Source organism: Bos indicus x Bos taurus, chromosome 6 (assembly GCF_003369695.1).
Source record: "Bos indicus x Bos taurus breed Angus x Brahman F1 hybrid chromosome 6, Bos_hybrid_MaternalHap_v2.0, whole genome shotgun sequence".
Taxonomy (NCBI): Eukaryota; Metazoa; Chordata; class Mammalia; order Artiodactyla; family Bovidae; genus Bos; species Bos indicus x Bos taurus.
In genome coordinates, this window is record NC_040081.1 from 25,074,704 (window position 1) to 25,085,587 (window position 10,884).

The 10,884-nt window shown below is 42.8% G+C and overlaps 1 protein-coding gene across 2 annotated transcripts in view; it reads right to left on the minus strand.

The window, feature by feature from the left end:
- The window catches only part of DAPP1 (dual adaptor of phosphotyrosine and 3-phosphoinositides 1), a 56,765-nt gene extending 48,116 nt beyond the window's left edge, over positions 1-8,649 (minus strand). The window contains exon 1 of one of the 2 annotated variants that reach the window (XM_027543989.1): positions 8,375-8,649. In XM_027543989.1, the coding sequence (XP_027399790.1) occupies positions 8,375-8,475 (101 nt within the window). In that variant the 5' untranslated portion in view covers positions 8,476-8,649. The remainder of the gene's footprint in view (positions 1-8,374) is intronic. The other variant, XM_027543990.1, reaches the window with a different exon arrangement.
- Positions 8,650-10,884: the final 2,235 nt, after the last annotated feature.

Sequence of the window (10,884 nt, forward strand, 5' to 3'; positions counted from 1 at the left end):
ACTGGGCAGACATCCCAAACCAGAGGGTCTCTCAAGAAGGCTCATATCTGAGTGGAAGCAAGCTTGACTCTGCACTTAGTCTGGTTACCCTTACAATCTAACCATCATGAAATGCTGCTTCAGAGGGGGTAAGTGTCCTCAGACTGTAGTTGTCATTGACAACCTACCATTGTGGGCTGGGACGGGAGACAGAGACTGTCACTTTCAGGAAGCTACATCTATAGGAAAAAGTCCCAAACTTTGGGGGAATTTAAAAAAGAAAGATCCTTGTTTCATTATCTCCTGTCTATTTCATTGTTTAGGTGATGCCTCCAACTGAGGTCAATTTTTCCCAGCAGACAAACCATTTGTTAAGAGGACTGAGTGAGTCTGAGGGTAGTATATACATCACCAGTGTTGGTGTGGAAAACTGAAGTCAGGGACCTTGAGTTCTTGTCTTGGTTTTGACCCAACTTGAGGCAATTCAGATATTTAGAATTCTGCTCTTTGTCAAGTGCTGGGCTTGGACGGAATAGACAAAGCTGTGTAACCTACAGCCCTGCCCCTAGGTTGCTCATTGTCAAAAGGAATACTCAGTGCTCAGCTTGGAGCAGATGTCCAAACCTCTGAGGGCCTTAGGACTGACATCATCTGGAAATGGTTCTAAGACTATGTGGAGGATTAATCCAAAACATAGACAAAACTGGTGGTGAGTCAGAATGCTCTGAGGAGTAAAATGAGACCCAGGCACCTTTAGATTTTTATAATGATAGAGCAAACAATAGATGAATTAGAAGACATTCATGACAGTAAGATTGTCAAAAATTTTTTGATGTCATTTTGAAAAACTATACAAAAGCAGAACTCATTCTTATTTGGGTATGAATCCCTTATGGTTTTAGCTCAGAGGAATTACTGGCATCTAACCCTGTTCCTTCCTTACTATTCCCAGATCCTCTCCCTAGTTTCTTATTCACAGATCTGTAAACTCCCTCATTCGTTAGCTTTCTTGGCTCTGAACTCATTGCTATGCATCATGCTCAACTCCCAGGTTAATCTATCCCAAAACAAAGCATGGTGGCCACACAATTCCACGTTCCTGTAAATGTTCAATATTTCCATACTGTCAAATGAAGTTTGACCCAAGTCCAAACTCCTAATCTATTTAAGGCTTTCTGGAATTTGGACCAGTCTAAATATTCAGATTTTAAAATAGAGAAACAGGCTGCCTAAGGAGAGACCAGACCCAGAATCCACTTTGAGAAAGAACCAAAAGTAGATGAAGAAGATATACGGTACCAGAAATTCAGAGCAAAATGATATACATGGTATGACCGCAATTCCATCTGTGTGTATTTACAGAAAACTGCTTTTAAAAGACTGGAAAGAAGTTGAATAATATGTCATTTTGGGGGTCATTTTGGGTGCTTTTCTTTGTTCCCCAAATCATCAATAATTAATGCATTTATTATTATTTTAAACTGTGATGAATAATATCAGATATATAAGAAAGTAGAAAAATAGTATAAATAATATCCACATATTTAAATAATATCCATATTTTAGGTAAAATAATTTTTAACTTTTTGCCATATTTTCTTCCTATGTTTTTGGGTGAACATTTAAAAGTAAATTACAGATATCACAGCACTTTAATCTTAAGTAATTCGGCACGTGCCTCCAAAAAGTAACCTTGTCTGACATAGCTATATTTTTCTCAAAACAAATTGAACTCTTGCCTTTACGCTTTTTAAACTTTAAAGATTTTTAAACAAAGCAGTTCTAACAAGAGACAATGGGAGCAGACACTAGTGGGCAGGGAGTTGGGGGCACAGGACTACAGGGAGCCTAGAGGTGACCAAGCGACAGCTAAGACTCAGCTACCCAGCTGCAGTGGGGTTCAGATATGGGCCCACATCAGGGAGCAGGAGCCGGAGTGTGTGGGCTCAGACCAGGAGTTTATCCTAGCTGATGGGATGGTTGTGGGGAGGGAGTTGGTGGGAACAAGAAATTAACCCAGGTTTGAAAAAAAAAAAAAAAGGGTAAGAAACCAGGTGGAAGCGTTCTCAAAGAATGTAGCCGAAGGTGGGGTCTCTCAGAGGTGAAGGCCAGAGTCAGGCTGAATGCTGAGTAATGACCCTCCCAGGGGCTGGGAGGGTCCGAGTCCACGTGGACGGTTTTCATTTTCTGAATATCCACACGCTTTTCCTCTTCTACTGTGTTATTCATGCCATTTTCTCTTTAGAAAATGTCTCTCTCTCTGCCTTCACCTGACAGAAATCCTAGGATCTCCTTCCTGCCGGCCATCTGCCGTGTGCCTTGTGCAGACACAGTGATGACCCGGCCCCTCCACCCTGCCTTCTAACTCCACCCACACGGGCACTCCCTGTCCTCTGCCCTGTAAACTCCTCCAGGGGATAGCCACTTCTTGCTGCCAGCATCTCCCACACTGCCTTGCATAATGTCATCATTCAACAGACGGATCTATGAAGGAACAGAAGGGAGAATGAATGAAGCAAAGTGACCCCACTCAGTGTGGAGAACCTGTGTGGCCAGACTTCCACATGTAAGTAGGAGGAAGTCACTGTTACCCATAGAGGAACAGAAACACAGCAAGAGAAGAGGAAATTCGATTGCTTCGAGCAGAGATCGAACTGTGCACTACAAGTTACGTACTCTTGCTCAGCCACAAGAGAATCACCCTCATTTTTAGAGTCCGAGATTACAGAATTGTGCCAGAAGAGGAACAAGCTTCATTGCTCTACTTGGTATCAAGTAAACAGGTTCCTTTAAAGCTTTGACTCTACCATGTTTTTCTTAGCCTACTCAATTTGTCTAGCCTAGAAGAAAGGAATCTACCCTCAATTTTTAAAAGTTCTGATGAGTTAGCATATTGATCTGGCTTTGTGTGCATATTTATTATATGAAGAATGTGAAAGAATAATGTCTTTTAGTTAAAAAAAAAAAAAGTTTTGGTGGTAGTCATCACAGAACTTTTTTTTTCTCTCAGTTCTCACCAGCACTAATAGTGCAGGTATAATAAGAAGAGAGAAGTTGGACAGAAATTAGGAAGTTATATTAGTGGACAAAAATGTGTGCTCTGGAGCCAAACTCCTGGATTCGAAGCTTTGTGAGCTTGTAAACCTGGGCGTGTGATAATAAAAGCTCTGTCCTTCATTTCTCCGTTTGCAAACAAGAATGACGTAAGTGGTAGTATCTATCCCACAGTGATGTGTGAATTTAATAAGTCACACAAGCAAAGGGCTTAAAATAATGCCTGCTATATGGTGAGCATCCAGCAATGACTAATTGCCATTCTTAGAACATTTACGTTCTTTCATCTCGTGGAAGGAGTAGCAGCTTTGGAGCAAGTTCCTAGGCACTGTCAGGGCACCAACATCGAGGTCTGTGACCTAGAGACAGTTCAGCTGACTGACTTGAAGTCACCTCCTGAATTTATGAAATGAGCATAATCACACTGTGCTGATGGTGGTATTGTGAAGGTCAAATGATGTGAATGGCCTGGGGCTGGCACGTGACTCTTAGAACAGGAGAACAACCTGGTTCCATGGGATAAGCATGGACTGGGGACCCAGATTCTCTAGGATGCCAGGCAGTCTGATTGCTCTGCTGATGAGTCTCCTTGGATGTAGAGCTGGAACATCAGTATCATTCAAAGACCAGAGTGAGTGTATGTAAAATGCCTGCCTTGCCGTGAGAACTTGCTTTAGTTGTTATTACTCATTCCCTAGGTCAGCAAGTCATCATCCGAGGGCCAATTCCTGCCAAGGTACAAGATTTTGTTTCGACTGTGAGCCAAGTGGAGTTCTATACTTAAACAGTTAGGGGGGAAAAAAGAATATTTTGTGACTCATGAAAATCATATGAAATTCAAATTTTAGGGTAGGTCCTTAAATAACATTGTGTTTGCACACCATCACAGTCATTTGTTTTTGTGTTATCTATGGCTGTTTCTACCCCACAAGGGCAGATGTGAGTAGCTGAAGCATAAGTCATAAAGCCTGCAAAGTCTAAAATATTTATAACCTGGGTTTTGGACAAAAATGTTTGCTGACCCTTCATCTGGTCTAACTTTCTCTTAGAGGTGAGAAGTGAGAGACTTTTTAATTAATTTATTTTAATATCCAGAGCTTAGAATCTACTTTCTTGACTTCGACAAACACAGCCAAACACAGATACTTTCTTATCAAATTTGAGACTTGGGAAAGTATATATATAAAACAAAAGAATATTTTTTAAAGGAATATTTACTATATTTCTCACTTGAAAGAATATGTATGACTAGATAATTTGAATGATTTTTTCTTTTCTTTTTACATTTTTGCCCCACAGCACGTGGGATCCCACGTCCCTTGTAATCTCTGGACCACCAGGAAGTCCCCATGAATATTTAGTTTTAAAATATCCTAAAATATTTTTATTTCATTGTATCCCTTTTGTGTCTGTAGTAGTTATACCATTTGCAAGGGAGCATCCTTAAACAAACTACAAACCTACACCATTCCTACATTGTTTGTAGGAATTTTTGTTATAATAAAAGAATTGTGGGAATTTTAAATGGTTAAAATGAAAGTGAAACTGTTATTCGCTTTGTTTGTCTGACTCATTTCAACCCCATGGACTGTAGCACACCAGGCTCCTCCTCTGTCCTTGGAATTCTCCAGGCAAGAATACTGGAGTGGGCTGCCATTCCCTTCTCCAGGGAACCTTCCCGACCCAGGGATTGATCCTGGGTTTCAGGCATTGAAGGCAGATTCTTAACCATCTGAGTCACCAGGGCAGCCCTTAAATGGGGAAGATCCCCTGGAGAAGGGAATACTCACTCCAGTATTCTTGCCTGGAAAATTCCATAGACGCCTGGCGGACCTAGTCCACGGGGTCCCAAAGAGTTGGACAACACGAAACTGATGAGCAATTCTAGCCTAGTTTGCTCATTAGGTGGTGTCTCGAATCATCATTATTTGTTTCCTTTCCCCATCACTTGATTTTGAAAGCCTCACACAGCCTGCCCTCTGTTCCCTGTCCACCTTCTCCTTCACACGGACCATCCTCCACGGCCCTTGCCCCTCCCTTCCCACCTCCCCCCAACCCCCATTCGGCCGGTGTGTAAGTGAAGCTGAGCAACCATTGCAGATTGTGTTATTTCCCCTTTGCTTCTGGCTGCGTGAATATGTTTAGGGTGAAGAAAAAAATGTTTTTAGGCTGACACTTGACAAATGAGACGCAGAACTGCATCCAAGTTGCTTTAGAGAGAATAAATGCATCTTCTGTGCAGGTCATGTGTGTCCTAGAAAGGCAGGGGATGGAGCTGCTGCAATTCAGGGGTTAATTTGCAGAGCTGATAGATTCCAGAGCCCGGAGGAAAATAGGGACCGAAGAATAAAAATGCATGACATGTCTTCCATTTAACCATCACCTTATCTGTTTGTCTATATCAAAAATACAAACATTAAGAATCTACCTAACTATTCAAATAATCCTTTTAAAAACAATTTTAAAATGAAGGCAATAAAATCAGCCCCTTTTTATCTACCAACTGCATTAAATCATTTTGTTTTTAGGGAGCATTTGAAAAACTGAATTAATTAGAAGTTTAGGGGTAGCTGGATTCCGAGGTAGCACAGTAGTAAAGAATCTGCCTGCCAATGTAGGTGATGCAAGAGACACAGGTTAGACCGATCCTTGAGTCATGAAGATCGCTTGGAGTAATATATGGCAACCTGCTCCAGTATTCTTGCCTGGAAAATTCCAAGGACAGAAGAGTCTGGTGGGCTACAGTCCATGGAGTTGCAAAGAGTCAGACATCACTGAGCCTCCACATTCTACTTGGGGGTAGATTCTACCTAACCAGTAGCTTATAGGTTCAAAGAAGAAGTTTCACTTTATTCAGAATTCCGCCAGAGACAAGAAGTCATTTTCAAGTTTTCTCAGATCCTATGACCAACGAGAAGTGTATCAGGATTGTCCTAGAGGGACAAGAGCTCAAGTCCATTATTAAATTCTCAGGGATTTTGTAAGCTTGTTGTTAAACCTTTGGCAGCTTGAAAATGCCCATGGTCAGAGTATTTATACCTGGGAAACAGGGCCATCCATCAGCCAGGTGATATATTAACCCAACACTGAGTATTAAAAAAAAAAATGCTCTTGTGGTTTTTTATCAGGATGATGAAAATGTTATAAAATTGGTTTATGGTGATGGTTGTAGCACTCTTTAAAGCCACTACAAATTATTGAACTGTACACTAGAAATGAGTGGATTCTATTATCTATTAAATATGTCTGTAAAAAACTGGTAAACAAAATGCTCCCAAACCCACAAATGAAATATCAGTATCTATTTATTCATGGCTTTAAGATTCCTCATGTACATACTCAACAAATGAAAAACAAGGGCACATTGACTCAGTGCTTCTGACGGATTTCTGTTCTGTGCAGGGATTCTCAACTTCAGTCTCCCTCTGGAATCACTTGGAAACTCTACAAAGAAAATGCTTGCCTCCCAAAACACTGATGTCATTTGTCTGGTGGGTGGCCTGGGCAGGGAATTTTTTAAAACTCCTTAGGTTATTCTAGTTCATGGCCAAGGTTAAGAAACACAACTGTAGAGCAATTTCCCTAGACAACTGTGGCTGGCCTGTTGTTGCAGAAACCATCCTCCAATGTTAAAGACATATCCGGGCCTCCTGAAATAGAGAGGTCTGGACATAAAAGCACCTTTTGGGGGTAATTGGGCGTTGCAGTGGATGTCCATCTCCACATGTAGAGGAAAGACACCTGTTTCCTTGTGGGTTTTACCTGTAGTCATTTCCTGCTATGGGCACTAAGGTGAGGAGAAGAGACAGCATTAGCTCATCTTTGTCATTGAAGTGAGTGCCAAGGGCACTCAATCACAGAGCCTCGGTTCAAGGATTGGTGAATTAAGGGAGCAGAGCTGAGTATTTCCTTTGTCTCTTCTCCTTTGGGACTTCCTACCAGTTGTGGGCTGGGAATCTAGATAACCCATTGCATAAAGAATGATAGTTTAATAAGTTAATAAAGATCTAAGTGAGAGCCCAGCTTCCCGCTTTCGTGCCTCGGCTTTGTGATGACTGTTTTGGATGCTCAGGGGGCATTTTACCTCTGCTGTTTGGGGATTTGGTCCAGGAGGCTAGAAGCTCTGACTTCTGGTCCTGGAGCTCTGACTCCACTCCCCTTAAGGGGAGTTTCCTTTACTGAAAAGTCTAGCTGTTATGTCTGATTTACCTTATGAAGGTAGAGTTCAATTCTGAGACCTCAAGTTTAAAATCTATTAATAAAGACAGGACTTGTTGAGAACTCTTATAGTAATACAACTCCAAAAGATACACTCTCTGTAGTCTTCATGGAGAGAGAGTTCATCCCTACTTTAGTTCTTCTCTGATTAAGAACACAGACCTGGCAGATTGGAAACCTGACTCGTAATTGATTGGTAACCGCTGGAACTTATTCAGTCCCTTTGGTGCTTGTTTCCTTCCTCTGATAGATGGAGATGAGTGAAGGTCCTCTGTCCTTGGGTGTTTGTGAAGATCAGAGCTGTTTAGTAGGACAGCAGGTGCAGGGCTTGCCTCTCTGGAATCACAGGTGTCAAAACCAGCCTCGCCAGTCTATTCCTGGTGCATCCGGGGAAAGGAGCAGTTTCCTTAGGAAATCCCCCACCCTTCTCTTGTGCAATACTTGCTTCTTTTATTGAGTATCCTGATGAACTGTCTTATCTGGTCCCTTTCTAAAGACAGGACTATGATGACTTCACCTACATAAATGTACAGCCTGTTTGGAGCAGAAAGTTTATCCCCTTCCTGACTTGTTAGTATTTGAAAGGCTCAAAGTTGACCTTCCAGACATGCATGCATACAAGAGGTCACAAGTGCAGTGTTGGGAGAAAGAAACATATATGGGACACGGCTGCACACACTTCCTCATTCTTTCTCTTTTGAAAAAGTCCCTCTCCCTTACAGCAGGGTCTAGGCTTTCTGTTTATTTCACAGCTTGGAGCTCAGAACTGTTTAACAGTACATTTATTTATAAACCAGATCAATAACAGCAAGGAAACCCAGCAACATCAGTGACCCTAGCCCAATTCTGTCCGTAATCTCAAAGAATTTCCAATATTTTATTTTTGTCCCATTTTCTCCACCTATTTATTTTTAGATCTACAAAGATGATATGTGCTTTCACAGTGGAATTGGCCCCACACAGAGATGAGTATCTACTGTCCTTTGAGTAAAAAGGATAGAAGATTGAGACTCAGAAAGAGACAGTACTAAGGATAATCACTCATCAAGCTGAGCATTCAGGTAGGAGCAGTGAGTTAAGGTTCACCCAAGAAGCTCTTGGAGCAGGGGACCTGCCCTCTTACCCCAAGTCCTGGAGCAGCTCCGCTTCTCCATCCGACCTGCTCCACAGATCTGAAGGATCCTGGGTGCTCATCTTCCCTTCTAGAGATTCTGCTCTGCCCATTCACACCCCTCACGTCCACAAAGCCCCTGCCAAGGTGCTCTGGGTAAGAGGCAGAGAGGGACGGCTCTGCTGTTCCTCACAGTCTCCCCTCCTTAGTAAGACTCAAGCCGGCTGTAGCTGCAAGTCTCCAACCAGCAAGGAAGTGAAACTTGGTTACTCCTCCCACTGACACTCACCACCCCAGCCCCAAGGCACTGGCAGGAGTGTTGTGTCAGTCAGGAAACGTGCAAAGTTAGGTAGCCACCCCTGAGGACACCCACACTGCCTCACGCAACACGCAGTTACTGTCAAAGTGCTGGGAGCAGGAGCTCCGCCCGTGGCAAAGGTCTTGAGGAAGGAGGCTCGGCATACGCAAAGGCGGGATCGAGCCTCAGGAGTCCCCCTGGAAATTCTCGAACATCTACCCCCAAAACCAGAGTCTGCCTACTTTCTGCTTTGTGCTCTCACCTACACCTCTGACTTTACGGGGGGCTGTCCCCCACTACCTCTCTCTGAAAAAAAGAGTTAACTTACAGCTCCAATTAATAAAGTTCCTGGGTGTGATAGTGTTTCAACCTACAAACTTCTTTGGAAGTCCTCTAGCCTGCCTGAATAGGTTTTTCTGGCCACATGTGATTGCTCAGAGCCTCCCAACTGTGAGAGGCATGAGATGTTTTAAACTGTCTAAATACAGATTCCTTTGAGCAGTTAAAAGATTGATTAGAAATTGTATTGGTGAAGGGTTTTTCACTTGTTGGGCCAATGTTTGCTGCTAACTCTCCATATCCCTTATCTGCTGTGTCCCTGGCAGTGTATTGATTAATATAATTGGTGTAAGTAGTAGCTTTAATGTTTGTGACCTTGGACCCTTGAGTTAATTCTTTTTCTTGTTATACTCCACCACACCTTTGCCCTATAGGAATGCAACTTTATCTAATGCTTTTGGAGGGTGGCGCCTGACTAACCACCTTTAGAGAAAAATAAGTTTTCTGAAGAAAGGGTCTTAAAATGTTAACAGGCCTCCGGGCCAGAAGATGATGCAAATCACCTAAACTTTTGCATATGATAAGTTTGCAGGAAGAAAGCCTGGCTTACTGCCTGACTCTATCCCTTACCCCATTATCCTCTATGCGTAACTTAAGGTATAAAAACTACTTTGGAAAATAAAGTGCGGGCCTTGTTCACTGAAACTTGGTCTCCCCATGTCATTCTTTCTCTCACCTTCTGGCTGAATTATTCAGCCTCTTTTCTCCACTGAATTTCCTCACTGAGCTATCCTTATTTCAGCCTCTTTTCTCCACTGAATTTCCTCACTGAGCTATCCTTATTTAACCACTCTTTATATCCTTAATTAACGTTTAATTAAGCAATTTTTTTCTGATCCTCGCCAATGCCGTTTCCTCTTTGAATTCCCTGGATCCACCGGGGCTGGACTCCGGCATCAAAGGAAATACTCCAACTGAGATTGACTAGTAACTCCGACTCTCCTCGGGAGGCCAAACCATGGTTTTTCTTAATGCTGTTTGCCTCTGGTTTGTAGGGGATGCATTCCATCACCTCTGCTTCTGTCTCACACACAAGGAGCACGGAGATAGCTTCTAGGTCAGAAACATCTCTCAAGGAGGTAAAGAAGTCAGATTTGAACCAGTAGCCTCTGTCCTGAAGTCTGATTTTTATCACTTTCTCAATATTGCTGCTTCCATTATTCAAGCTTTCCAACATACACTCGATGTTCAGGTTGAGCGTGATTCAGAGATAATTATTATTCCTCCAGGGAAGAAGGATTAAGTGAGAACAAAGTAGAAGAGCTGCAGAGGCCAGCCAGGTGCCCAGCTCAAAGGACAGGTTAGAGCTCCCATAATCTCTGAGTTCCACTTCCTTCCCTGGGTGACTCACACCTGGTATTGCTCTGTGTCCAGTCTCATGGGTAGAGAATGCCAGCTCCCTAAAAGTTCTAAAGGGAAACTGTCATCACTCTGAATCCTGGGGAAACGGACAAAGTACTGTAATAAGGGAACAAAGAACATATGTTGCTTCCCGCATACTGTCTATAGGAACCTGCAGGAAAGAGTCTCTCATTCTCTCCCTTCCTCTTGTGACACCCGACTCAATCAGGGTTCGTCAGGGTGCTCTACAAGTCACTCCTCCTAGTGCTGTCTGAAGACCAGCCGCATCACCAGAAGCTTGTAAGAATGTAGCATTTGGATTCATCCCAGCGCTTCTGAACCAGTGTCTACATTTGAACAATATCCCTAAGCTGACTCTGTAGTGCTTTCAAGTTTGAGGAGACTGCTTTATAGGAAATCAAGACGGCAAGAAGGGCTTCCCTGGTGGCTCAGTTGGCAAAGAATCCACTTGCCAATGTAGGAGATGCAGGTTCAATCCCTAATCCAGGAAAATCCCACATGCTGCAGAACAACTAAAGCCATG